Source organism: Scomber scombrus, chromosome 4 (assembly GCF_963691925.1).
Source record: "Scomber scombrus chromosome 4, fScoSco1.1, whole genome shotgun sequence".
Lineage (NCBI taxonomy): Eukaryota > Metazoa > Chordata > Actinopteri > Scombriformes > Scombridae > Scomber > Scomber scombrus.
In genome coordinates this window covers 2,640,135-2,667,937 of record NC_084973.1, presented here as the reverse complement: position 1 = coordinate 2,667,937, position 27,803 = coordinate 2,640,135, and the positions used below count along the sequence as shown (strand labels likewise).

The following is a 27,803-nucleotide window of genomic DNA, read 5'->3' as shown; positions in this document are numbered from 1 at the left end:
TTTGTTGATCCTCTGACATTTCATCTAGAGCCATCATCAACTCAAAATACCAAACTTTGATTTATGATTAAATAGCTGCTGTCTGGTTCTGCTTGAAATTTCTTCACGTTAAAGGAGAGTTTTTTCTTGCTGCTATCGCCAAGTGCTTGTCCCTGTAAAATAAAGAGGACAGGCTAGACCTGCTCTATGTGAGAAATGCCCTGAGATACCTTCTGTTGCGATTTGACGCTAAATAAGATTGAATTGAATTGAACGAATGATATTTCCATTCGTCACTTCCAGCATTAGTGGCTAAGGCTAGTAAGCAAGTGTTAGAACAAGTATTTAACACACTAAACTAAGACAGTGAACATGGTGAAGTACTGTATGATTATGTCCAATTCATACTTGATACTTACATACTTGATTTCCATGATTGTAAGCTCATGATTCAGTACCTCTACTTAGTTTTGCATTTTATCTGAGCTACCAGAAGAACTGTTGGGGATGAGGCTGTAGCAGCTTCATGTACAGATGTTTCCTTCCTTTGTCATTGTCCTTGACAGACAAATTAAAGCATAAGAAAACTCTACTAATCGGATTAGGTCAGTGACCTGTCTGTAAGCTTATTGAATAGATCAGGGTGTACTGCCTTTGCCTCAGGATGTATTTCATTTTAGAGGCTCATGTGGTTAGAAATCCTGAGGGACTGGTTTATGTATCTAGGGAATCACAACTATGAAAACTACAATAAGTCAAGGAGCTCATTTAAATTTTAAAGCCTTTCCCCCCAAATTTAAATTTCATTGCAAATGCAGTGGCTTGGGGAGCTGCTTTTTCTCCATCTTTAGCTATACTTTACATATTTATCTAAAGTTTTCTTGTAAGTCTGCAGTGGTTTACAGTAAAAATCCATCAAATCCATATTCAGATACAATACATCACAGGTGACACCAAATGTTGACAATGAATGTACTGATTTTAACGATATGCCATCCGCCAGGACAGTAATCATCAAATTTGCCCATAAAGATGAGCTCCTGACCGCTTTGACATATCATCTGTCGACATCAGCTCTCTTAATAGGTATGCGAGTCTCTGCGGGATAGTAACAGAAAAATTCTCTGGGTCGTGTGGCTCAACGCTGAATCCTGTCAAGAATGAGCGCCAGGGGAGGAGTTTGGAGCTGATAGAACAACTCCTTTGTGATTTACTGCCATTCAAATGAAATCAACCTTGGGGTTAATATCTGTTCCAGGAGAGACAGAAGGTTCCTGTTTCATTGGGAGAGAGAGAGGGAGGGAGGGAAATGGGTTGGGTAGATGGGAGGGGTAATGTGGGGGTTTGGACTGAGAGCTAAGCAGAGAACTATACTATCCTTCGCTCTTTTCTGCTGCAGCTGCTCAGCTTCCCTTTGGGAGCTCACTGTCTGCAGTCTCTTGATCTGTTTTGTGTCATCTATTATGCATTTGGAACATGGCGACGAGTTCACTTTTACACCCAATATTTTACAGTGCATACATTAAAGTTTAACAGTTGATCCTTGGGGTCTAAGAGAAGGCCACGGAGTAGTCAAATGAAAGGCTAAATTGAGTTTAAACTATCATCGGTCTGTCTACTTATTTGGTCCTAGAGAGTCAAAAGGTTGCTATTGCAGTTGCTTTGGAGAGTATAAAACTGTGAGAGATTGAAGTCATTTCAGGAGTTCAAGGTTCCAGAAGTAAAAGTCCTATTGGACTATTACTACTCCTATTTGGTGATATGACCACATCCATGGTTTGAATCATCAGTCCAAAAGAGGACCAAGATACAAGTATATGTGTATATAGAACCATAGGGATAAAGGTTAACTACAATTCATTCACCCCTATTTGACGGCAAAAGCTAAATTTCTGTGTTGTAGAAACGGGATAAATCATTCAGCAGTTTGAATCATTTGGGATGATTCAGTAATTATGGCACCATGTTTTGTTCCTAACAGCTCTGGTTTGCACCGCCATCTACCTCTGAGGCTGTGTCACATAGCTTTTGTAGTATTTACGAGATCAGTACGCTTCAACCGAGGTGCTTGTTCGTCAACCCGACAAGCCTTTTCTCTCAGCGATCGGCCAGGTAAGAAGACGGGGTTTTCACTTCCCTCTCAAGTTCTCTTTTCATTCTTCAACCCAGCTTTTTCCATCTTTTCATGTGCAGGACCAAGCGAAACACCATTTATGCCTTGTGATGTTATCCCTGTTTGTGTGATACCAATTTTCCGCTCTCGAGAAGGTGAAGCCTTTTGATTTCGGCGAACTCTCTACAGTACAAACGTTTTTATAACCACTGCTGGGAAGGCTCTAAGAATAGCCTCTTGCAAAAAGACTCTATGAAATCATCTTAAACTTCTAAACCACCTTTAACTGACTACGGGTTGAGCTTTCTCAGTATTGAAAACATTTGTGATCATACCAGGAACAGCCTCACACATTGTTTTATTTGTTTTTTCAAGTGTCACTACAAATCTATGTCGGGTCTGCAGTCCGACCTTAGGCCCTCGGTAAAAGGGCACATTGCCTTGATGGGAGAGGGCTCCACTTAAACTATACAGATGTGATGCGACCAGGCTGTGCTTATAAGGTGGCACTGTCTAAAAATACACGCAGCAGCACTGCCTCCAGAGACTGTGAGAGTGCGTACGGCCTGGCATGGCCCGGCGTCTGGACCTGGTTGAGCTGATGGCATCTGACAACTGTACACGCTGCTGGTCATGCTAGTTGCAGTGATAACCTGCTCTCATGCAGGAGGGGGGAGGGGGTGTCGGTCGAGTAGCATGCTCTCATGGTTTTTACAGTTTTGGGGACAAAGATTGTACATTAGAAGACAGGTTAGATTATTATTTTTTTCCTAATGCATGGTCTGCTGAGCGGAAGAAAAACAGATAACAATCAATCCTGTCAGTCAAACAATGAAAGAAATGTAAACCAGTATGGGGGCCTGTTAAAGACCTGTTCATTGTTGGTGGTTCTCACTCGGAGTTCTTTCTGATTTGCTTCTGCGTATGGGAAACATGTTTTCATCCATCTCAGGGTTAAAAGCTTTGTTTTAGACACCCATTAAATCGCAGACACTATGTTTAGAACGTGCTTGGCTGCTTTGCATCCCCGGGGCTCAGCCCACACCAATATGGAGATGGTAGTCATCACATGACAACAGCTCAGGAAGAGACTTCTATCTCCCACACTAATATAAGTAGGGCCTGAAGACGGCTACAGATTATGGTATTAATTGGTTTGGCACTTCTAAGTGCAGCACTTCATATCACCAGGTTAGACTTTGGACTAATCATATGCCCTGCACATACTTAAAGATGAATCAAAGCTCATTCTCTGGAGTAATACACAAGCTTTTGGCAAATGAGCTCTTTGATCAACTTAAAGTCACAAAGAGTTTGAAGCAGTATGGACCACAAATAAGTAGGTGGTAGACAAAAGTTCTAAGAGGTTATTAGCAGCAGCTTCAAGGAAGAAAAGAATAACAGTCCCTTCCCTCTACAATAGCTATCAAGGAACCCTTGAACATAGCACTTAAACCCAGAAGTAGAAGACTTGAGTGTTAAATCACTTTTGATACTTCTACTACAATACAGACTCTACAGCCATGCTGTAAGCAGTTTTGTAAGGCTGACAATACTAACATTTTTATTTTGATCAGGTAATGTTTACTGTACTCACCATCTTCATTTAGCATGTTAGTAGACTACAAGTGATTGCCTGTGCCTCATTTCACCATATTCCAGCCAGTAGCTTTAATAACATGTCACTCAAAACCAGAAATGACAGCCTCATGATGGTGCTGGAGGGAAAGTCAGGGTCACCCAATTCATTTGGATACATGGTCTAGGAGCAAAATTTTGTTGCAATCCAATTAGTAGATGCTGAAATATGTGGAAACAAAAAAGTAGGAAAAACGTTGCTGGGTGTGCTAGACGAAAAGATCATCTGGGTATGAATGTTTGTATGAAATGTCACAGCAGTCCATCTAACAAACCCTTTTCAGGGCAGACGTTTTGACTTCTCAGGTAGAAAAATTACATTAAAGATGTCTGTATTAGTTTTAGCTGAGCAGTGCCATCACTAAGGCATCCATTCACTCTCCACCTGTCTCTGATCAGTGAGAACACTTCCCAAACACAACAATTTCTTCCTTCCTTTTCATTTAATGTTCATTAGATGTTCGATAATCAATGCACAATTAAGTCCTTTGTCAAGCAGAAGTAACATCCATTAGAAATGTTCATGTGTGCAGACTCAGTGCAGTTGGTCTGCTGGTTCTGGGGTTTGCCTGTCAGTTTATCCAACTGCCAGTTTCCATTAAATCAGGCCTCCAGCATCGCCACTGGATCCCAGTGGAGAGAAGGGGCAGTCGTACTGGAGATGGCACAGGTGTCCCGCACTGCCTTGACTGAACAAGAAGTGACTGCAGTCTTATGCTTGGTTGCCTCGACCTCTCCTTGAGCAAAATCCAACAGATTGCACACTTGACACACACACACACACACTTCTAGTGAGTACACACATTTCTTATACACAGTCTGTAGTATGGCATATTAGACAGGCATATTAAAAAAAGGTTTTAGAGGTTTATGTTTAAAACTAGATCATGTATAAAAAGAACTGTAGGAGGCTTAGAATACTGCTGGTATGCAGTGACTTTTAAGATAAGGTAACATACAGTGGCATCCATGATTCCTCAGGGGAAACATAGTGTATGTTGGCACCACTGCTAAAATTACACCAATAGTAGTTTGGAGAACAAACACAAAAGACACAGAGTCAAGTGCATGAATCTGTACGCAATAGAAACACACTGAAACGTGGAAGTATATATCTGCAGGAGTAAATCAAAATATGAACAAATAAAGACTAATGTTATGTATAACATGAGAAACACATACGAACATACAATTAATCAGATCTACAGATGGCCTTATCATGCAAAGACTGCCCAGCCATGCATTATGAAATCTATTACTCACATATGCCACAATGTATGTAAGGTTTACATGCATTTGCATATTCGCATTACCACTCATTCACCATATTTAAACAGCAGATGGTGGTACCACATGTGCAGTACATTGTGTGTTATCTCTATCATGTATTTTTGTTTCGAAGCTTTTTGGATTTTAAAGGTTGATCCAAACAGCGCACAACACAAACAAAGATATGGACAGATATTATGAACAAAGTCAGAAGAGACATCTTGTATGTCAGTAAGAGCTATTCTAAGGATAATGAAGAATACAGTATTATCTCTATGCTTTTATTATTGGGACATGCATATGATTATGATTATAAATATTTGGGCTTGACATAGGTATGTGTATCTCTGTCTAATTATTGGATACATATCTAGATACACAGCTTATGGCCCTCCCAAAAAAACATAAAAATGATAGATACATTCGTAATTATACAATTCACTGATTCAATATGATTCAGTTCATCCACAATTAGCATGAGATATTTTTTACTGTTTTAAAATGTAAATACTGGCCAATCCCTGGAATCCAGTGCTACTAACTGGGCATTGATTACAACAGCTTCTTGGTCAATGTCATCCTTTTGAATTTCGGCTTTTTCAATAACTCTGTTTGGTTGGATGTCCATGTAAATAAATCAACACATTGGCTTCAGTAACCATGAAGCTATAGCATTACTCACCTTGTGCTGACTGCTTCGTGTATTAACATTACGCTGCATTTTAAAAAGGACACTTAAATATCAGTGTATGTCTTAGCACTAGATAAATGTACACAGAATATACAACACAATACTGAACAAAGGTACCTAAGAGTTTCCCAAGAACTGCAGTGCCAATCTTCTACCATTTGAAAAATTGTATATTGCGACTTCCTTCAGTGTAGAACCCAGATACCACTCCCCCCATTTCTCTTCGGAAAGTGCCTCCACATTTGAAATGTCCTCTGAGCTTCTTTGCAAAGAGGATGAATGTGAATTGCCTCTCTGTGAGGGAGATGGGCCATTATTCCCAGTGAAGGGCTGTGATTTAGCAAAAAAAAAAGAAAAGAAAAAGCCTCACCTCACTGAAAGCAGAGCCCAGCACAATGAAGGTGGAAGCCTAGAGGTTTGTATCTGAGGCTAATGAAGCACTTGAGGGAAGCTCTGAAAAAGGAATATAAACAATGGCCTTTGAAAGAAAGCATTTCCAGGTAAAGTGAGATGTGAAAGAGCTGACAGAGGTGTTCCTCCTCACTTAAGACTTAGGATTGCATATGATCCCCAAACCACATGGGACTTTATGTCTAGTTTCCCTTGTATAAAGCTTGAACAATCAGGGAAATTTTAATAGTCATCATATGTTTAGAGTTGGATGAGTGGTTGGAGAAGCAGGTGTGAGGTCAGCTTAGAAAATGGGTCAGAAATTGACAGAAAATTCCTCTTAAAATTGCATTGCAAAGGTGAAATATGTTCCAAGTTTTCTGCAGTTTTTAAAAACTAGACACGTTGCTCAATCTTGCACCCTGCTCACAGCAAGAGGTTTAAAAACTATTTGGACTGGCCTTGACCACGTCTAGCAGCCTGGGCGGTCTGGGCTGTTTTCCACAGAGGGTTCTAAAAGAATGAGGATGAGGAGACAGATCTAACATTAGTGAGTTCAGCCTCCTGGTGTATGTCAGTACAAAGGTTTAAGTTTGAATTAATCAGGGTTCAATGAGGATAGACGGTAGAACAGTCTTCCCTTGCAGCCCAAGAGAGAGATTTAGTCTGATTTGATGGAATTTGATGTAAAAGTCTTGCAGGATTTGGCTCTAAATAGACATCTTCAAACTGCATGCTGTCTGGACCTCATCATCAAGGTGAAGAGCGACTCCGACAATGGAGATCTCATTCGGGTCAGAAATTTCAGCTTTATGCGGTTCATTAAAAGAGCTGAGCATGCGATCATCACAGCTGTATGTTTTGCTGAGTTGGTGTAACTGATCAGAACATCCTCTGAGTCCCGCAGCTGGGTCATTGACAGTGTGAACCTGCTGTTCACAATTATGTTACACTGTGAAAATCTCAGATAAGGATGAGCAGAGAATTGCTTAACCTTGTGAAAAGACAGAAATGACAGCGGATGTGGGATGAACACATGTCAGTCAATGGGCCACATTCAAGGACCTGAATCTCTTGGTGTTCAGAACTCGGATTTGTTAAATTGCTACCTGTAAATGAGTTAGGTATTGGTCCTGCTACCATGTAAAGGTTCTGTATGTAGAAATCAGAAAGTCCTTCTCAATAGCAACACCTGTGGATGTTAAGCCTGTGTGAGGCCTGTGTGCTCGTAGCGTGAGACTATTGCAGGTGATGGAGCTTGTTTCTTGCTGGATCGGCTGGTGATTGCGGCCATGTTTTGTTGTGAAATGTCTTGTCTTGGTCGACAGCCGCAGCTAGCTGTCTCATTAGCCGGAGAGCCATTTTTGTTGTGTCATGTCGTTATGCCAGTTGTTTGTTGACATTAGCAGGAAAGAGACGAGCCGCTTGGGACCACGCAAAAACATCTTGGATTTAGTAGAGTTTCTGGCCCGGGGAGCTCCATTAAAAATCAGTCTACAGGCTGATATACACAACTGACAGAGTTTAGTAATATCTCATTTTCTAAGTTATGTTAATACCCATTCACTCACTGGCAATAAAAATGATTAATAAATGAGAATAGCTTATACATAGACACTTTTAAAAACTGTGAAATCATTCGCAGGGGCAAAGTTAATCTCTGTGTGTTCAACTTTAGTGAACATCTGAATTTGCACTGTTAGCAAACTCTCTTTGCTGGAGAGCCAGAGAGTCCAACAGCTCACGCTATCAAAGTTCATTATCCATGTTGCACCAACCACTCTTATTTAACCCTCGCCTGTTGGAGTCTACACTACTTCACTAAAGAGACATGGTTCTCTGACAGGTGAGGGACAAATACAACTCATGAGTACATTACGTGAACTTATTGTTCCATTAGCAACAACTGACAGTTGGCCTGAAGTCACATGACCCTATACCCAAACCCTCTTGATAGATAGCCCATAGGCTGATACATGTCTAGATACAAATAATTGTAATTTTGTTTTTTTTTCTGCTTTAATTTAAATTTAATTTTACTGTTTGTAATTTTTTTTTATGATGACCTTAATGAAGGCCACAAGCTGGAGCACGTCGGTCTAACAGTAAGATAGTTCAGTATACCTAAGGTGTTGCTGGAGCTTTGACCTTTTCAGACTTTACTATTCTCTGTGCACCTTGGAGGTAGGTGAAGTTGTGCCAGAAACCTCTACTTTGCTTCTACAACAAGCTGTTGTGGCTGGCATTTTCCTGTCTGACTATAGCTTTATAATGGTCAGCTCACCAGCTATACTAGTACACCAACCAACCCTGTAGACATTGACTACATCACCAAGCTTCTTGCACCATCAAATTCCAAAGGAGTCATTAATGAACATTCCAGACCCGCATACTGGTATGACCAGACCTTCAATGCATAACTGATGCCCCCAAATGATGTAAGCTGTGAAGTCTCATTCACAATAGTGTTACACAAGAGTAAAATGAAGAACTTCACACTGCAGTGTTTTAGCTCCCATTGTCAGGTATCAGCAGAGGTAAATGTATCAGATCTAGCAGGGTCAGCAGGGGACTGCAGGACCCAAAAAGCTACTAAATTAGAAAGTATAAAGCTGTCAATGCTGTGTTGTTACAAGTAAACTACTTTTTGTTACTTGGGGTTTTATTTTCATTGGGTCTATCCGGGATGATAACATGGCACTTAAAATAACAGCAGAGATCTTAGATAACAGCAACATCATGAAAAATAGTTCCATGGGGGGGAAAACAGGAGTGCTTAGTCCAAAAAAAAAAAATGGTAAAATTATACCCAGACTGACTTTTGTAAAACATCTATCAGGCTTCCTGGTTTATTTTTGTCCCATATTACTTTCCATACCTGTGCAGCCTCATGGTGTTCCTGTGCTATGAGTATGATTCAGTGACACTACAGGCACAGTCAGCAATTACTGTGGTCACTACTATGTTATCATAACCGATAGAAGCAATTGCCAAAGCAACACAAATAAAACTTTTTTTTATAGTTTGTCGTTTTCCTTTAATAGACTGATGGATTCACATAAAATTAGATGCCCAAAAAATGTCTTGCTACAGCAGAGTGGTCCATGATTAAAACAGGAGGTGGTCCAGAGATGAGACAGTTATATAGATGAGGAAGAGAATACATCCAATTACAAGTGATGCCACACAGGCCTGGACCACTTGTAAATTTCATTTCTGCTCAAGAGAAATTATAAGTATGAGTAAATCTGTTGTCTTAAATCAATCACTCAAACACTTTTACTTTATCACTGTGTCTCGAATCACATACTTCCATTAGTACACTTCTGTTAGTACACTGTGTACATTATGTACTTGTGTAGTGTGCCAATTCTGACAGGTTAGTGTTGACTCAAATCAAACACAGCTGTTGTGCACTTTCTGGAAATGACGATTAGCTAGTTAGCAAGCTAACATTAGCATTTGCGTTAGCATGGTTTTAAATCATTACAGATTGCTAGATTACCCCAATAAACCTACTGATGGCTTATACTGTATGTGACAACAGTATAGTGGTGCTCAGTGCAAAAAACACATGTATAATTTACATTTGTAGAATGTGGCGATGTTCACCGTAGTTACAACGTCCATTTCCAGTTTGAAAAGCACCACGTAGCCACGATGGCAACCATTGGATGCGAGAAGTGTCCATACATCCACATTCAACTTTTTGACCGTTTTGAGTACTCATAGTGCACTGCATTTTTCCATACTTTTCGGTGTTAACGCACTTGTGCAATCAAAATATTATATGTAAGTACAGAAAAATGAGATTTGAGACACAGCACATTTCTGTCCCTGTTGCCTTGTGACACTTCTCAGTGAATTCCAGCCAGGGTTTGTTCTCTCTCCATGTTGGTACCGCCTGCTGTTTAATGTGAAGGTCACTTGATTATATGTGTGGCTAAAGCAGCAGCAGCAGCATAGACTACTGTGTCAGGCATGCTTAGCACTCCTCTGTATGCTCCGCTTGTCAGCAATAGACTGCATTGTCCACAGCTATGTTAGGAGCAAGTCCTTTTATCCTGGGAGTCCTTTTATCCAAGTGCAGGGATACCCTTGCACTTGGCTGTCCTATTTCTCTCTGTGCGTGCCTCAGGGGAGATGCACATGAGTAGTGAGTGTTCCCTGACCTCCAGATTTAGCCCAAGCATTATACGGTGCTAAGCCAGGCCAGGATCAGGCCAATCCAGTTCAGACTAGCAGCAGCCCAGAGCTAGTGCCGCGAGGGGCGTTGTGGCATGTTGATTTTGGTACTAGAAAGAAAACGTGGGGGGGGGCGCCTGCATGCAAAAGCATGTCTGCTTTTTCTGATGCGGCGTCAACCAGAGAGAAGACAACTGTCCGGCGCAGTGAGACATCACAAAGCCCGTCTACGTTACACCACAAACACACACAGGCAGGCAGGCGAGGACACGCTGCTTCACTTAAACCAAGATGAAAATGTGCGTCGGTAGCACTGACAGCAAAGAGAATTTACTGCTTGCAAATCAAAAAGATTATTTTATTATGCTTCACATGAATGAGAATGAGGCAGGACCCCCCCCCCCCCCCCCCCCCCTCTCTCCTTACCCCCCCACCCTCTCACTCACTCAGTCATTCTCCTCAAAATGCTCTGTCTTTTTCTATGTGTGTCTTCCAGCCTCCATCAGTTACATATTCAGGGAAGTGCAGCACAGCAGTATGTTGTGCCAATGCAGAAAGTCCAATTATTTCTCACTGTTGGGTTGAGATTTTTTTCACACACACAATCACACTCACACAGACACACAGACATACACACCGACACACACACACACACACACACACACACACACACACACACACACACAAAAAAAAACTGAAATATGGCCGAAGTTTGGTTGCATTGCGTTTCAGATGACTCATAGGTTTTTCTGGAACCAAACCGGAAGCGCACACACACACACACACAGACAGACAGACACACACACACACACACACACACACACACACACACACACACACACACACACACACACACACACACAAAAAGATCAAGTTCAAACTATCTCTCAGAGCTTATCATAAAATTCCTCCACATTCTCAAATGTAGATAATCACATCACATAAAAGCCATCACTCTGCTGTACATGCTGGATCTCGCAGGAATGTATATCCAAACATAGATAAAGCTCCTGCACATTATACACACACCGTGACTGTCAATCTGGCAAACACACACCTTAGCTACCCACTGCTTCATTAATTACATTTCCCTGCAATTAGCTCCTCATTTATCCAGTTTTAATTAAGCATGAAATTATATATCCTTCCTATTTGGTAGATGACGTCTCATCTGCTGAGTGTATTTTGGTCTCTTCCTGAATATATATTTGCTCATTATGGGAATCCTGCAGATCAGATGGAATAGTGGCTTCTTTCTGATGCTGATGCTGGCCCGGTAGCTGAAGGAAGGAAGGGTCTGTGTGTGTGTGTGTGTGTTTGTGTGTGTGTCTACATGTGTGCTCTAAGAGTTAGTGAAGGACGAGGCCAAGGGCGGAAGGAGGGGCCTCTTTTTCTCTGTTTGTGTGTGTGTGTGTGTGTGTGTGTGTGTGTGTGTGTGTGTGTGTGTGTGTGTGTGTGTGTGTGTGTGTGTGTGTGTGAATGACTCAGAGTGCAGCAGTGTTTCTCCGTTATCACACACTGTGGGAGGAAGAGCTGTGTCTTTGTCTTCTCCTCATGCACTCACGCACACGCGCACATGCACAGTGGTGATCTGCACTAGATTACAGCTCACTACAAATAGCATTTCGGTAAGGGGTCCAAAATGAAATTGCAGTATAGAGCCCCCGCAACCCCCCACCAGTTTTATTATTTTCTGTAGTCAAAGATGATTTTTTTGTCTGTTTTCACATTTTAAAGCTCAACAAAGTGGGTCAAAATATAGATATTTGTATTTGTATCCAAATATGTAAGTTACTTTAAGAGCAGCATTATAAATAAGCTCGCTGTGATTGATCACAGGTCAGTACATCTGTACATTAACCCCCTTCACACGCAGCTTCCTTCCTTATTGACATATTGATCCTTTTCAGCCAATTAAAATGCAGTGTTTTAAATTTAGACTTTTGCCTGGTAACACAAAAAAACCTTCTTTTAAAATATTAATTTTTCATCCAATTTGTTTTTAACTGGGTGTACTAAATAACCATAGCAATGTTTCAATAAGGACATTGATGTTAGCAAACAGAGAGATTTTTTGGGGGGATTAGATTGTGAAGCATTTTCATAAAGTGTTGGCTCTTATGAAAATCCGAGATAAGACAGGATGCTTCCAGGGTCTGGATGCTGGTGCTGGGGGTGATGGAGTGCAGCCAGCAGGTGGTTGATTTGATGGAAATCTTTAGATGAGTCTCCCTGGATACTAAGGAGGTCACAGTGGTGATGGAGAGGAGGCGGGTTGTTGCGTAATAGCAGATCTAAAAGAGCGAATGGCAGAGTTTCAGAGATGTATAAAGAGCAGCATCCAGAGACTGGCTGATCATAGGCAGAGATATCATTGGTCAGGTCGGGTGAAGTCAGAATTGTGAATGAAGTGAAGTGATTTATTTTTTTTTAAAGGAAAGGGGATGTGATGGAGAGAAATAGATGAGGAGTAAACAGCAGATATTCAACTATAGTGAAAGGCGAGGGAGATCTTCCTTTTTGAACCAACTTTCTCTTCAGTATGGAGAATATATCACTAAATGTGTGTACAGTTAAAACAAATACAAATTTACAGCAACCATTAATGTGAAAATATCATATTTTGTTCATATCTCACATTTACAATCCATTATAATACATGTTCATGATGGCTCATCATTGGAATGAACTATTACTACTATTACTACTATATATATATATATATATATATATACTGTACTAATATATATTATACTTATACTTGCTATACTTATTATACTAATATATATTATACTTATACTTGCTATACTTATTATACTAATATATATTATACTTATACTTACTATACCTATTATACTAATATATATTATACTTATACTTACCATACTTATTATACTAATATATATTATACTTATACTTACCATACTTATTATACTAATATATATTATACTTATACTTACCATACTTATTATACTAATATATATTATACTTATACTTACTATACTTATTATACTAATATATATTATACTTATACTTGCTATACTTATTATACTAATATATATTATACTTATACTTGCTATACTTATTATACTAATATATGTTATATACTTATACTTACTATACTTATATTATACTAATATATATTTTATATATATATATAATATATATTTTTCCTATCTCAACCAAAGTTGGCATCCTAACCAACGTAGCTCCTCCAGTAAGATTTTTAAGACTTTTAAAATGCAGTTGCTAAAATTTCAATGTCATTTCAAACCAAACCAATAAAATGTATTCTAACTATGCATAGTATATGGAGTAAAATGAAGTTATTTTGAGTAATGTTACTGTAACACATGCAGCATGTGGTCGAGTTCTGTAATAAAAGTGGGATAAAACTACATGATGTCAGCCGGATTTTTTTTTCTTGTCTGTCTCGTCTAAGCTGACAACTTCTGTGATGTCTTTTAAGACTCTTCTCTTTTATGAAAATCTTCTATGACCATTGTTGCCGCGGTAATAGGGATGTGAGTAATTTTCAACAACAAAAAAAAGACTGAAATCAAAGATTTTCTCTGGTATAAAGCATGCAGTATAAGGCACATAATGTTCTGTGAATGTTCTCGTGGCCTCTCAAAGCGCAGCAAGAATAGTCCAATCCTGTTTGAAAAGCTCCCACCTCTTCTTCCTTTGGATGACACACTCACACAACCACAGAGACGCATTAACCAAACGTATCATCCCCCTCCTCAAGTGCTTTAAACATCCCCTGTCCTCAGCTTACTTAGGGAGTTGGATGTTTGCTCCGAGTGATTCAGCACCTCCCACACAGTGACATTAGTTTTCCTCTTGGGAGAGGTGTTTTGTGTCTGAGCCAAACTCTTCTCTTCCATCAGGACAAATCCCAGCACTGCCATGGATCGCGTCACTTTTGTTCTGAAGGCAGAGAGGTGATTGAATTCGGTCACCTGTGTACTGCTCGGAGTACAATCCTAAAACATTCATTAGCTTAATCACCAGGTGTTTTGTTACATGTCCTGGTTATGTGAACGGTCATGTTGACATATCAGGGTGCAGGTAAAACGTCACGAGTCACCGTTTTTTGAAAGGTGCCTAATGGTGTGGAAAACACTGGCTGTTTAATGTAGATGCAGACTTTCCACATCAGAAGTCTTACCATGCTTCAGCAGTAAACATTTCACACCACTGCAATATAATCACAAGTCACATCACATACAGTCACGACGCTTGTAGCTCACTCCATCAATGCTGCTTTGATCCAGTGTATGAAATCAGTAAATCAGTTTAAAAAAATGTACCGGTCAGCTAAAAGAATATTCAAATCAATATGAGAGTCATGGTCATCTGTTTTCTTTCCAAGAGTTAGTTTAGAAGATATAAAACTACTTTTCATGTCTCACATATTCCTGAATATCAATATCTACTGCCAGCATAACGCCTGGAAATTGGAGGAGGAAAAAGCTAAATTAGACTAATTAACACTTCATATCTCATTTGTGCCCTTCCTGGTTGAAAGTTTCAGTTCTATTGTACTCGTAAGCACATTCAACAGTGATGTCATGTTGTACTGACACATCTTGAAGTACACTCCTACATGAATGCAGCAAAGTGAGAGGTTAACAAACTGGAGCTGTGCTAAGATGCTCTTAGACCACATGATACCGAGTTTAATTTCTGATGGAAACAACACCATATCAAAAGATATAGCAATCAATGTAAACATAGGCCTGTCACAATAACTCCATAATAAGTCCATATATAGACATGATGATGGTGATAATTACGTTATTGTACCATAAGTCTATAATTATTGTGACAGGCCTATTTAAACGTTTAATTAAAAAAACGTTCATTATACTTTCTCATATCTTCTTTTGAAAAGAGTAAACAGATGATGAAACACTACAAAGACTGCAATGGTTTTGTTATTATTTTTTATTTTTTGCATATGGATACAGTATGATGCAACACCTGGTATTTTTCCCCCTCTGTTTACCAAAAAATGTGTTGGCTGGCTTATTTCTCTGGAAACTAAAAACTAAAGAAAAAAAAAAAAAGCCAGGAAAAAACAACAAAGTGCCATAATGTAGAATATTAATTATTTATATGAATTTAGAATAGTATGAAACGGTCAGGTGAAAAGGTCAGCTGCTAACAAATGAGGAGAATTCCTTGAAAAAGGTTGTGCCCACATAAGCTGAATAATGAATTAGTCAGTTTGTATCTTCCTGAGGACAGATGAGAAATAGCTTCAGTACAGAGCACACACTCATGGAGTAAACGCGAGAGTCCTTCTGCCACCTAATTGAAAGTGACTGAGTGGCGCTGAGAGTAATTGAGTATACTGAAATCACCTTTGAGCAGAGTAAGAAGCAAAATACTTTAAAAAAAAAGGCTCTAAAATAAAGTCGTGGTAAACTGGCAGCTGTTCCATTTGTCCCGCCTCACACCCAGCATCCTTAATGAGTACCAGCAGAGTAAAGATGGCTTCAATCGTTGGTTTGCATCTGAAATGAGTTTGGCTAGTGCCCAAATTATTTTTGACAGCAAAGAGAGGTACATGTGTTAACCCTGAATTGATCACTCTTTAGTGAACAAATGAGGTAAGTCAACATTGATTACATCAACTGACATTTCAGCTGAATACATAAAGTGTGAGTGTTTTCTATAAAAGATATGATTAGCAAGTTTTACCAAAGCCACATTTCAATTCAGGGGCACACTTGCCTAAATGTTGCTTCAGAGGCTTTTCAAGTCAGTACAACATAATTGTTGGGCTGCACGGTGGGGTAGTGGTTAACACTGTCACCTAACAGCAGGAGGGTTCTGGGTTCAAACCCACCAGCTGGCTGGGGCCCTTCTGTGTGGAGTTTGCATGTTCTCTCGTGCCTGCTGGTACTCTGGTTTTCCCCCAACAGTACAAAAACATACAAGTTAGGTTAACTGGTGACTCTAAATTGCTTATAGGTGTGAATATGAATGGTTGTCTGTCTCTATACTATAGGTTAGCCCTGTGATGAATGAAGTGTCCAGGGTGTACCTCGCCTCTCACCCAATGTCAGCTGAGATTGATTAACTAACTGACTAACTAGTGGTAGAGAAAATGAATGAATGAATACAATTGTTCAAAACACACAGGATCTGTATGGGTTTGGGATTGTTATGTTGTCACCAAAGACATGCGTCATCCTCTGGACTTAAGAGGTATTCAGTGATGGACAGATGGACCAACAGTTGAAGGAAAAGGAACACACATAGACCTGTTTGTTTCATCAACTTCTTCTTTATTTAAGCAGTGATGTGTTCAATCAAAGCCCAACGTTTTGACTTTTGCATCCATCAGGAGCCAATCTGTGGTACCTACATCACCACCTTGAGCCTAAAGAATAAACCAAAATTCTGATTCCAATGTAATTTCCAACAAACTGTTTAGAAACTACTGTTCATTTCAACTAAACAGATGTAGCAACAGACCAACATTGCCAACCCTTAAGGCATGTCATTAGTGTTCATAACACTTTTTCTGCATATTCTATTTTTCAAAATGGATAAAAAACATTTTTGTACACATTTAAATCTGGAATTATACTTATGTAACGTCTCTGCTAACCTACACAGAGGAAGGTGTTATGAATAACTATAGGTTGCGCAGGACTTGACGTGCACACCTACCGAATCTCACCAATGCAATGTGTGAACTTCCGCACGGAGCAAGCTGAATGATTCATCCAACACCTGCCAGCTGGCAGGTTGAAACGGAAATTAAATAAAATGTAATAAAAGAAATGTACGTATTAAAGAAACAGCCAAATGAACATCTTTTAACAAAAGACTTACCTTTTAACAAAAATGTGTTTTTAATTTTAGTTTGACTTTGATGTTATTGAAGATGAAAAACAGGAGCTGTCAGCACATCCTTGGCCTACAAAAAGCCACATAAGCAGGAACACACTGTACAATCCAAACAGTTAGTGTTAGAAATACATCATGAAGGTGAATGAGCTCATTATCTCAGTCGGTCTCAAGCTGAGACAATTCAACTGAAAAGACACACACACACACACACATTTCCGCACACTCTGGCGCTTGTATCTGCTAGAATGCACCAGGCGGAGGAACAGACATCTGAACGAGGTCACGGAGTTCAGTTAACCTCTCCTCATGCTCCACTCTGAGTATCAGCCCTTCCTTGACCCGGCCTGCCTGGTGGGGCACTGTTTCCTCTCCTCCCTCTCACTTCTCTTTGCAAAAAAAACAACAACAACAAAAAAAACACAGTAGTATCCATCTCTTGCTGCGTGGCGGGTCGCTGTGTGTCCTCGCCGTTCTCTCTGAGGATAATGGGTTTTGGTGCAGCTTGCACAGATGGAGGCTCGGGAAGCGGTCCACCATCAGCTGTATTGGCCCCACTATCACCCCTTAAAACGCAGAGTCGACTCCATTTGCATCCCACCAGGATCTAAACACTTTAGGCGTTGAGTGTTGCACCCCCCTCCCCTCATCTGAATCACACACTCTAGAGATTAGCGATGTGTTCAATGTGCAGCTGCCTTGCTAGAATAGTATATTGTGTTTTCTTCAATTATACATTTGACATGTTTGATTGAATCCTGGTTTAAAAGCTCCCATAATGACGGATTCTTTGATGTATCATTGATGTTTTAAACTGGTCTCACTGTGGGGTTATTTGTGTTTTTTTTTTTCAGGGCAGCGATGAAGGCGACGTGGACAAAAACAAATGCTGCACGCTGTGTAACATGTCCTTCACCTCAGCAGTGGTCGCACAGTCACACTACCAGGGTAAAATCCATGCCAAGAGGCTAAAACTGCTACTGGGGGAGCAGCCTGCCATCACAACCAAAGGTATACCCCCCCTTGTTAGAAATGCATTGTGGGTATAAATGATAGAGGAGCTACACACTTCCAAAAGGGATTTATTATTGAGAAGAAAAAAATAATTAAGGGATGAGACGCAGGACGCCATATGTGTCGATCGTGTTTGGAGGTGTTGCTATGTGCGTGTGAAGTGGAGGAGAACCGTGTAATTGATTTAAAAAAATTATGTAGCACGTAATTTACAGTGTGTGTGTGTGTGTGTGTGTGTGTGTGTGTGTGTGTGTGTGTGTGTGTGTGTGTGTGTGTGTGTGTGTGTGTGTTGCCTCCACATTTTCTCACTCTGAAATGTTTGAATCCTAACAACATCCATTGTCTGATGTATTGATGTATTATTGTCCAGTAGTGTGCAGGCACAGTGTGAAACGCCATGTACCCATAGAGGTGCTGTAGGGGTCACAATAAACTGCAGGAGCCCTAAGGCCAAATCTATACTGCAGCATGGCTGAGGGCTAGAGGAATCATTACTTCTACCATTGTTGCTGATGCATCTTCTGTGTACTTGTTTTGTTTTTTAGTTATTAGTTATTTGTAGTGTAGAGGTTTTACTCACTATTTACCCCTTTACCTATGTATGGTGTAGGCTATCTAGATACCGTTGTCCTTGAAAAGCAGCTCATTTGGTGGACATCATCATTAGGTATTCCAGCTGCCCCTTAAACAAAGGTCTGTGATTTAAACCCACTTCAACCTCAACATGTTTACAGGTTCACAAAGATATTCTTAGCATTGACCTTTGCCGATACACCGCCTTACTTTTAAAGCTCCCTGACATTTCTAGTTTGCCAGATACTACCTTTATAAGTTTGAATCCGTTTTTCGACTTCAAGATGTATTGTAGGTGTGTAGTCTAAGGTGATTGTACGTTTAGTACTTTGTCGGCAGTATCAGTACATTCAGATTTACAGTATATGTAAGAGATTCTTGACACCAAATTGGACTTTGTGAACTAAAATTTCATGGCAATCCACCCAATTGTTGTCGGGAAATTTCGCTTATAACTACAGATATCAACCTGCTGGAAGCGCTTGAATAAAAGTTGGGAGATCAGCAAAATAATTAGGGTTTCTCCTCAGGGAACCATGAATGTCTGTACAAATTGAGTTGGTATTCACTTCCACTCTCACGCACTAGTTAAAACTCTGAAGAGCTGGTGATGCAAGTGGAAAAGTCATGGGATCACCAAAGTCATTAGGATTCCTTCTCTGAGGACCAGGAATATCTGTAGGTCTACCAAATTTCTTGACAATCCATTGCACAGTTGTTGAGATGTATTTTAAAGTGGTGGTCCAACCATCAGCCAATCATTTTCTATCCCTAGAGGCAGAACATGAGTGTAAGGTTTATGAGAACGTAAGACATCTGTGGTCTTACCAAAAAAAAAAAAAAAGGACCTGCTTTTCTGTCAATATAACAGTAGCATGACCAGAGCAGTACTCATGAACTAATATTAGTTTTACAGTGATGGTTCAGTGAATTCAATCACACCCACAGTCATTTTTATGAGTAAATTTTACACAACCCTTCTCCCTCTGGGAATAATCCCTCTTGTCTACTAAAATGTTATTATATGAATGCAAGTCATCAACTAAAGATGCTTTGCTTGTTAGATCTGATAGGAATGTTTATCACATGGAACCTCAGTAATTTATGGCAGTAATAAAAGTTTGAGTATACTTTATGAAGCTTAAAATAACCAGATGCAATGTATGGTATGACATAGCACTGTCAGCATTGTCCTGCGGTACCAATCCCATCTGGACATGATCTTGCAGTCCTGATATTAAAGATTATAAATCACCAGGCTTCTTTTGGTAACGCTAACTCTATCCTTAGAGGAAAGGGAACAATGAACAATGCATACAATGTTTGCAAATGGAACCCCGGTCAGACATTTATACAGACCTTTCATTAACACGATCATTTGTTATGCTCAGCTGCCAACTCACTGTATGTGTCTCCAATCCACTTTCAGTCTTTTCACACATTCTGCCCTCAATCCATCCAACCGTTATGTCTGAACTCACCTTGAGACGTCAGCACTGCACTTTCTCCTACTGTCCTCTCCAGCAAACTTAATACAAAAATAGAAGAGGGGTGATACGAAGACACATCTGTAAATGCTGGATTGTACGTTTAAATGGGATTCAACCACAATTTAGCACATTTTGGCAGTGTTATATGCAGTGGTGCTGATCATTTTTAAGTTTCTGTTATCTAACAGTACGTATGTTCCTTTCTCTGGGACAAACCTACCAACCACCAGATATTAACAATAAGCGGAGATGATTAAGGCAGAACTGCTGTTGTATGATCTCAAGCAGAGGCTGTCAATCTGTTGGTTTGTTGATTGCTCCACTACTTTGCTAAAGACTGAAATATCTCAACAACTATTGGATGAATAGCTCTGAAATGCTGGACAGTCATTCGTAGTCCCCAAAGGATGAATCTTACTGACTTTGGTGATCTACTGAGTTTTCTTCTGGTGCCACCAGGTTGACATTTGGGTTTTCCAGTAGGCATGTCCCAATAATTATGTTATCGATTTACTAACATGCATAAGTATCGACATCATTGTGTCTATATATCTACTTATCATATGACACATGGACATGGCCTTTGACCTCAGTATTGCTACTCTAACATTAGCAGCTAAGAGGCTATTCAGGCTATAAAGTTAAATAACTCTGACCCGGCCCATAATGGCAGTCTGTGTTTTTACAGAAGTGTAGCATCCACTCTCCAAACCCAACCCCCCCCCCCCCCCCCCCTGCATTATTATACTATTATATTATCATTATATCAGTGGTATAAAATTATCTTCAAATGACACTAATATTGTGTATCACGATTATTTGTGACAATATATCGTTCAACAAAAGTAGTTATCGTGACAGGCCTAGTTTTCAGTATAATGTCTCCACAACTATTGCATGGGTTGCCATGACATTTTTTCAAGATCTTCATGGTGCCCAGAGGAGGAATCTTCAGCACTTTTGTAATCTCATGGTTCTTTATCTGTCGCCACCAGCAGGTTAGGCTTTTACTGATTGTGTGAAATAACTCAATATTGTACTGAAAAATGTTGTACAGACATTCATGGTCCCTAGATGATTTGTTGACTTTTCCCACCATGAGGTTGACATTTCTGGTTTTGAGTGATAAGTCATCATCAGATCAAAATTAGTGATATGGCATCCAAAATAGCGTTACCTTATTTATTTAGTGGTAATTAGCAAAGGTTAGCAGCTAACAGGCAAAACTAAGATGGTGAATATGATAGAACATTAGACTTGCTAAACATTAGTATGCTGATGTTTCTCATTGTGGGTATATTAGCAGGCTGAAGTGATTTAGCCCAAAGCCCCACAGAGCCCTTACAGTAGAATGTCTGTAGACTCTTAATGTGGTTTACATAAAAAAAGCTGTACGTTTTGATTTTTTTGGGCCAATTACAACTTACTAACAGCAGCCCAACAAGCCGGTGTTGTTGGCTGGTTCTTCCTGTCTGTGTGTGTCTACGCGTTATTTAGATTTAATCACCAACTGCTCTTTACCTTGGGGTGACTGAAGTCTGCTGTTGTTGTGATCCTCTGACAGCTGCTCACCTTGAATCTGCTTACAAATTGGCAGCGGTGAGAATAATGAGCGAAGGTCGCGGGGGGGGGGGGCAAGTAAACGAGAAACACAGCAAACATTATATTTTGAGATTGTTCTGGAGCCCAACACCTGAGTCCACAGCGAGCAGTGTGAATGTGAATAAATCAGCCTTGAGCTATGTTTGTTTACCGGGGCTTGTTGGCGTTCCAGTTGACCGAGTAGTTTATATGCACTTCTCAGTTTTTATGTTTTACTCTGCGCTCTCAGATTTCCCTCAACACTTCCCTTTTCTTTTTCATTTTGTTGGAAGTTTTTCTGTTGACTGATAAGATGCTGTATTTTTATAGCGGTATTATCTGAAGTCTCCCATTGTCGGACTGAATTTATACTGCATTAGCACTGTCTCAGCCACTGTTGCCTTTTCTTCCCCATAAAGTGGATTGAATCAGTAGATCGGCACGCAAACCTCGTCTTTTGAGTTAAGGTTCGGTTGTAACAATCCTTGAACTCTCTAGCTGAAAAAAATCAAGAAATGTTATAATTCCTTTCAGTGCAGCAGCACTGGAATAGCAGTTAAGTATAGAAAGTGGGACAGAAGAAGTCTGAAGAACTTGTTCAGGACATATTTGCTCTGGGTCATCTCTGTCTGCTGGGTTTGTACAACTGTCACGACCAAATGTTGAGCATGTGCTGCTGCTGCTGCTACCTGTGCTGCATTAACAGCCGAGCCTCCACCTGCTCTGTTCTTTTTTATTCCATGCAGGTTAGCATCTATCTCTCTCTCTCTCTGTTCTTCCTTTGGCTGGTTGAAATATTTATGTTCTTAGAGAGTGAAACAGAGCCTGATGCCAAAGTGAAGTTTTTATTTTATTCTCCATACACTGCTCTTTTTTAATTCATGGCTAGACTAATTCATGGCTAGACTAATTCATGGCTAGAAGGGCAAGCACATTCAAGAAAAGAAAGAGCATTACATGTGAGTATGCAAAGGTTCCCCTACACCAGGGACATACCATGCATTTACTTGTAGTTCTAGTTAGCTCTGTTTGCTTATGCATTCCACTACAGCTGTTCCATAACTGTGCAAAGAGATAAAAAGTTCAGGTCCTGGTTTAAGTTTAGTAGTTTAGTTCTGTCTTCCTTTTCTGTTATCCTTCTTTAATTCCATTACAGTTACCGTAATGTGCAGTCATCATTTTGAGAAAAAAGGTTGGTTTATAAAAGGGTTAGAGTTAGGGTTAAGGGTTAAGGTTAGGCTACAGTGATGTAGTGAACAATGAAAAGTCTGATGCTTCAACTAATAAAATATGCTTTGAGTTAAGACCACACAACTTATAATTTGACTAATGAACATTTTGTGAGAAGGCCTAAATTCCAGCAAGTCAGTTGATTGGTTCGTCAATCAAAAGAAGATTAATCTGCCACAATTTTCAGAGCTGTTCAGTCAAGTGAAAAAAAAATCAGACCTTGTCTGGGTTCAGGCTCTAAATAGTGAGGATTTTCTATTTCAGTTTTATGTCTTTGAATTAAACTATACTTTTAATATTTCTTTGTAGAGTGGATGACATTTGTACAGCCATTATTGATTTTTACAAAACTGCAACTGTAGTTGTGTATCTTCATTGCTACATTCTGGCATATGTTACATATTTCACTGCTGGGATGGCCTACTGTAGTGTCAGGTTATTGTTACATGTGTTTGGTGTTCGTAGATAGAACCTCTCTAACTAGATCCAGCAGACAATTACTTGAAGGCACTGAGAAAACATGTTTTCCTACAAGCAGATAGTTTGGTGACTGATACATCTAATAATCAGTTAGTAGATCCAATAGTCAAAAATACAGTGGCTTCAGGTGTAGAGAACTTAGATACTGTTTGATTGGATGTTTAAACCTTGCTTTCTAACAGCACTGGTTGTAGTCTGATGATGCAGTGTTCAACCAGCGCCCTTTGCTATTTGCTCTCTTCGCCCCTTGTCAGTGACAGACACAGCCATTAAGCATGCCATCTGTGGCCAATGGTTCAGAACAGTGGCAGCTCCATCCCGGCCAAAAGAGGGAGTGACATGGCCATCAATCGTATTGTCACACAGCAAACTACTGGGAGACATTAGACAGACACATCGGAACACGACTAAAGGCTGTTGGTATAATGTTTACCATGTTCACCATCTAAGGTTAACATGTTAGCAAGTTAACATTTGCCGATTAGAACTAAACACAAAGGGTAGCTGGTATTTTGATCTGATGCTGGTGTGAGAGATAATTCAGGAGATCATTAAAGACATCACTATTGATCCTGTGGGAGTCAGGAATGGGTGCACCAAATTTAATGGAAATCTATCCAAATATTGTTGAGACATTTAACTCCAAACAACAAATGTCAACCTCATGGTGGTGCTAAAGGAAACGTCAGGAGGAATAATCTGAAAACTATGAATATCTGTACTGAATTTAGTACCAATCCATCCAGCAGATGTCTAGATATTTCACAGGATAATTGAAAACTTTGAGCTGCTGGCGGCGCTAATGGTAAAGGTAACAGATCACCAAAGTCATTAGAACTCATGGTATTGCCACAAAGGACATCTGTGTCAAAATTCATGCTAATCCATTAGATATTTGTATTTCAATGTGGACCCAAGTGGTGGCCTGACCGACCAACAGATGATACTACCATCTCTAGCATAGTTAAGAGCAGTTGAGAGATTCAGAAACTTCATATGTCACTATTTTCTTCCCAAAACATTTCAAAATATGCTTTTATTCAGTGTTTGCCTGGATCATTTTCAGAGTGGAGTATGAAACTATGAAACAGCATTTATAATGGAACAGTAAACCTCCCCATTAATATTCATAGATATGATGAAATACAAATATCAGACACATGTATTTGCCTCAAGCAAAAACACTTTTTTAAATTTTTCTCTCTCACACACTCCCTATTAATACATTATAAATATATTGCAGAAGATTCATCAAAGAAAGATACTAAGTGTATCTATAAAGGCCTGTTGCCCCTGTTCAAACGACCCATATTCCAGTTAAATCAATAGAACTGCTAGTTTGGGCTGGGCTTGTTTTATCCTCTGGAACAGTAGTTTAAAACACCTCTATTGTACAAGCACCCAGATCTGTCACAAATAGAAAATGTCAGGAAGATAAATCCAGGGCACCGGGAGGCCCAGGCTATTGATTTCTACATAAGTAACATCAGCTGACTGGCCGAGTTCCTCTGTTGATCTGCCTGCCTCTTGGGACCCCTCTGTTCTTCCAGCCTGCTGTCAGCTGGATACAGTTGCAAAAACTCTTGTCTGTGCCAACCATTTTTTCCCCCCTCATTCACCTCAAACACCAAACATCCATGAAGGTACTGCTGTTAAAAAAAAAGCTCAATAAACACTGATGAGAACATACTGCTTCTATGTTGTCCTGGGAGAACCTCATGAACTTTGTTTGATGCTTTTTCCCCTTTTTGACAGCTGGTGTACATCAGGCCTATTCAATTGGCAGCTGCAGGCCACACCCCGCCCATAAGTAACCTCTGAGACCCAGCAAGCTTGAATTAAATAGGCTGTTTTAATAGCTATTTTAATGTTTGAATTTTAATATTATTTTATACACAAAATATTTGTTAATTTTATTGTAGCCTAAATTGTTACAGCACTGCAATTGTGCTCTAAAAAAAACCCAGTGTCACTACTGGACCTGAGTCAAAGGGGGGTGAGATGGTGTGTTCCATTTCGACTTGGAAGTCGGAATTTCTGAGTTCCCAGTCGGAAAGTCAGTGTTGGGCAAACTACTTGTAAAATGTAGTGAGCTAAGCTACCAGTTACTCTACATTAAATGAAGCTTCACTACACTGAAGCTACCCACCAGAGAAATGTAGCAAGCTAAGCTACAATAAAATGACAAAAGTAGCTTAACTACATCAAAGCTATTTATTTTTTTAAACATCGAACCAACTTCATTCCAAGTCAATGCTATCTAGTGATCAATAAAACTGTAAGACAAACAGAATGTTCAGTTCAATAGTTTATTAAACCATGGCAACAAAAACATACTCACATAATCATAAAAAACAGGTGGTGTGTATATGCTATTGTGAGGGAAGTACACCTGTGTTTGCATGTATGCTTCATTTAAGGTACATTGATGCAAGATGTAAAAATGTCATCTTACAGCTGAAATGAATGTGTAATGTTTTAGTTTTTTTTCTCATAAGCTGTATCCTCAGCTATTGTATTACACACATTTCACATAGGCTATCTATAATCTAACAAACAACCCCTCTTTGCCTTTTAAGGCTGATTTATGGTAGGTTGCTCAACAGAAATTAAATGGTCATGTGACCTTTTCAATTCATACTTTGGCAAAATGTTTCAATCATCTCCATGGCAACCAGACACTATCCTCCAGCTGGCTTGTTTAGTTACAATATATCATCCCAATCAGGACTAATTAAACAAGGACAACACAATCTATCTAAAAGTTACAGTCTAAAATCTCAACAAGGAATTTTAGTGAAAACTACAATCTCCATGGCAACGTAATACGTCATTTCTTTCTAGCGACACAGTGTTGAGCCACCTGCCATAAATTAGCCATTACTCTGCTACAGTTGTGTTAATGTGAATATTTCCTCTGACCCATATAGCACATGCATGTATTTTTAGTTAAACTGCAAGTGATGCATGTGTTTGTAATTCCTATTCAGCTTCTTTTTCTCCAGCTCAGGCTGAATGAATGTTAATTGGTCATTTGTATTTTTATATAATCACTGCCACATGTATTTTAATATTCCTCCACATGGCTAATGGGGTCTCTCTAAGCACTAGTTCCACATGCTGGACCGTTTCCAATTGTCTGGGCCGTAAGCACAATAACTGCCATGAATGTCACATCCTTTAACATCTGCAGCCTAATGTGGGGAAATATTATCCCAGCACTGATTTACTGGGATGTGATTTGGAGAATTCTGGAACTAAAATGTTCATAAGGCCACAACCCTATTCCTTCATATTGAGCTAAGATGATTATCTGCTGACTCTAAATATATCAACCTGTTAACAGTTAACCAAAAGTTAGAGTTTATGAATCATGGCAGTAGCACTTAAAGGACTTCCTTATTTCAAATTGCCTCCTTCTGGTTCTTTGCAATTTCTCAAACTAAAGAAATGAGCTGCCTCAGCATTCAGACTGTTTTACATTTTTATTTGGGGGAATCTGCTGACATTCTTATGCAGTGCAGCAGTACATACTGTATGCTCAATTCTGAGATCCCTATAAAGCTGAAGCTAATTTATAGAACCTGATTTAGATTTTGGTTTAGACATTTTTGTCTGCAAATTTGATTCATTTTTGGTTTATATGTCCTCCATTTTGAGGCTACAGCTGTTGCCATATTTAATATGTACAGTCACCATGGTCTGCAGATGTTGTTCTCATCTATCAGAAGGTTAGCAGATCTTGTGCGTATTACCTGCAAAGAGTATCACACAGTAGCAGGGTTTACATGGAGCCTAATATTCTGATTCGGTTTAGAAGCCATACCATAAACAACAGCAACTACTGTGCTAATCAGTTGAAAGATCTCCATCTTTGGTCAATCACGTGATGTTACATTCAGTTCAGCTAAAGAAGAAGATCTTAGGAGGCATTGAAAAGTCTGAAATTTCATACATATAAAAGTCATGGCAGTGATGTTAGTTATAAAAATGGTTTTGTATCCGATTACTTTGCACTGTTGCTATAGTGTTGGGCCAGCAGTTAGAAGTACAGGTTAGTGTCTGGGTGTTGCTTTAGGCAGTAATATTTCTTTAGTGTCCTTCTAAGAAGATTTAGATGGTTAACAGTCTACATTAATGCTGCAGTTATTCCTACTGATAGCAACACAAAAGATAGCCGACTGAAAGTAACGTCTAAAGTCCATGCTAACGTTATGTTAGCCTGCATGTTTTGTGGTTTGTCATAACTATTTTATCTATTTTTTTTTAGAGGGATTGTAATTAAATGTAGTCCAAGTTT

The 27,803-nt window shown here is 39.5% G+C and overlaps 1 protein-coding gene across 1 annotated transcript in view; it reads left to right on the top strand.

The window, feature by feature from the left end:
* The window catches only part of zmat4a (zinc finger, matrin-type 4a), a 157,648-nt gene that overhangs the window by 70,240 nt on the left and 59,605 nt on the right, over positions 1 to 27,803 (top strand). Inside the window, exon 4 of the mRNA XM_062417087.1 lies at positions 17,990 to 18,146. Coding sequence (XP_062273071.1) covers positions 17,990 to 18,146 — 157 coding nt within the window. The remainder of the gene's footprint in view (positions 1 to 17,989; positions 18,147 to 27,803) is intronic.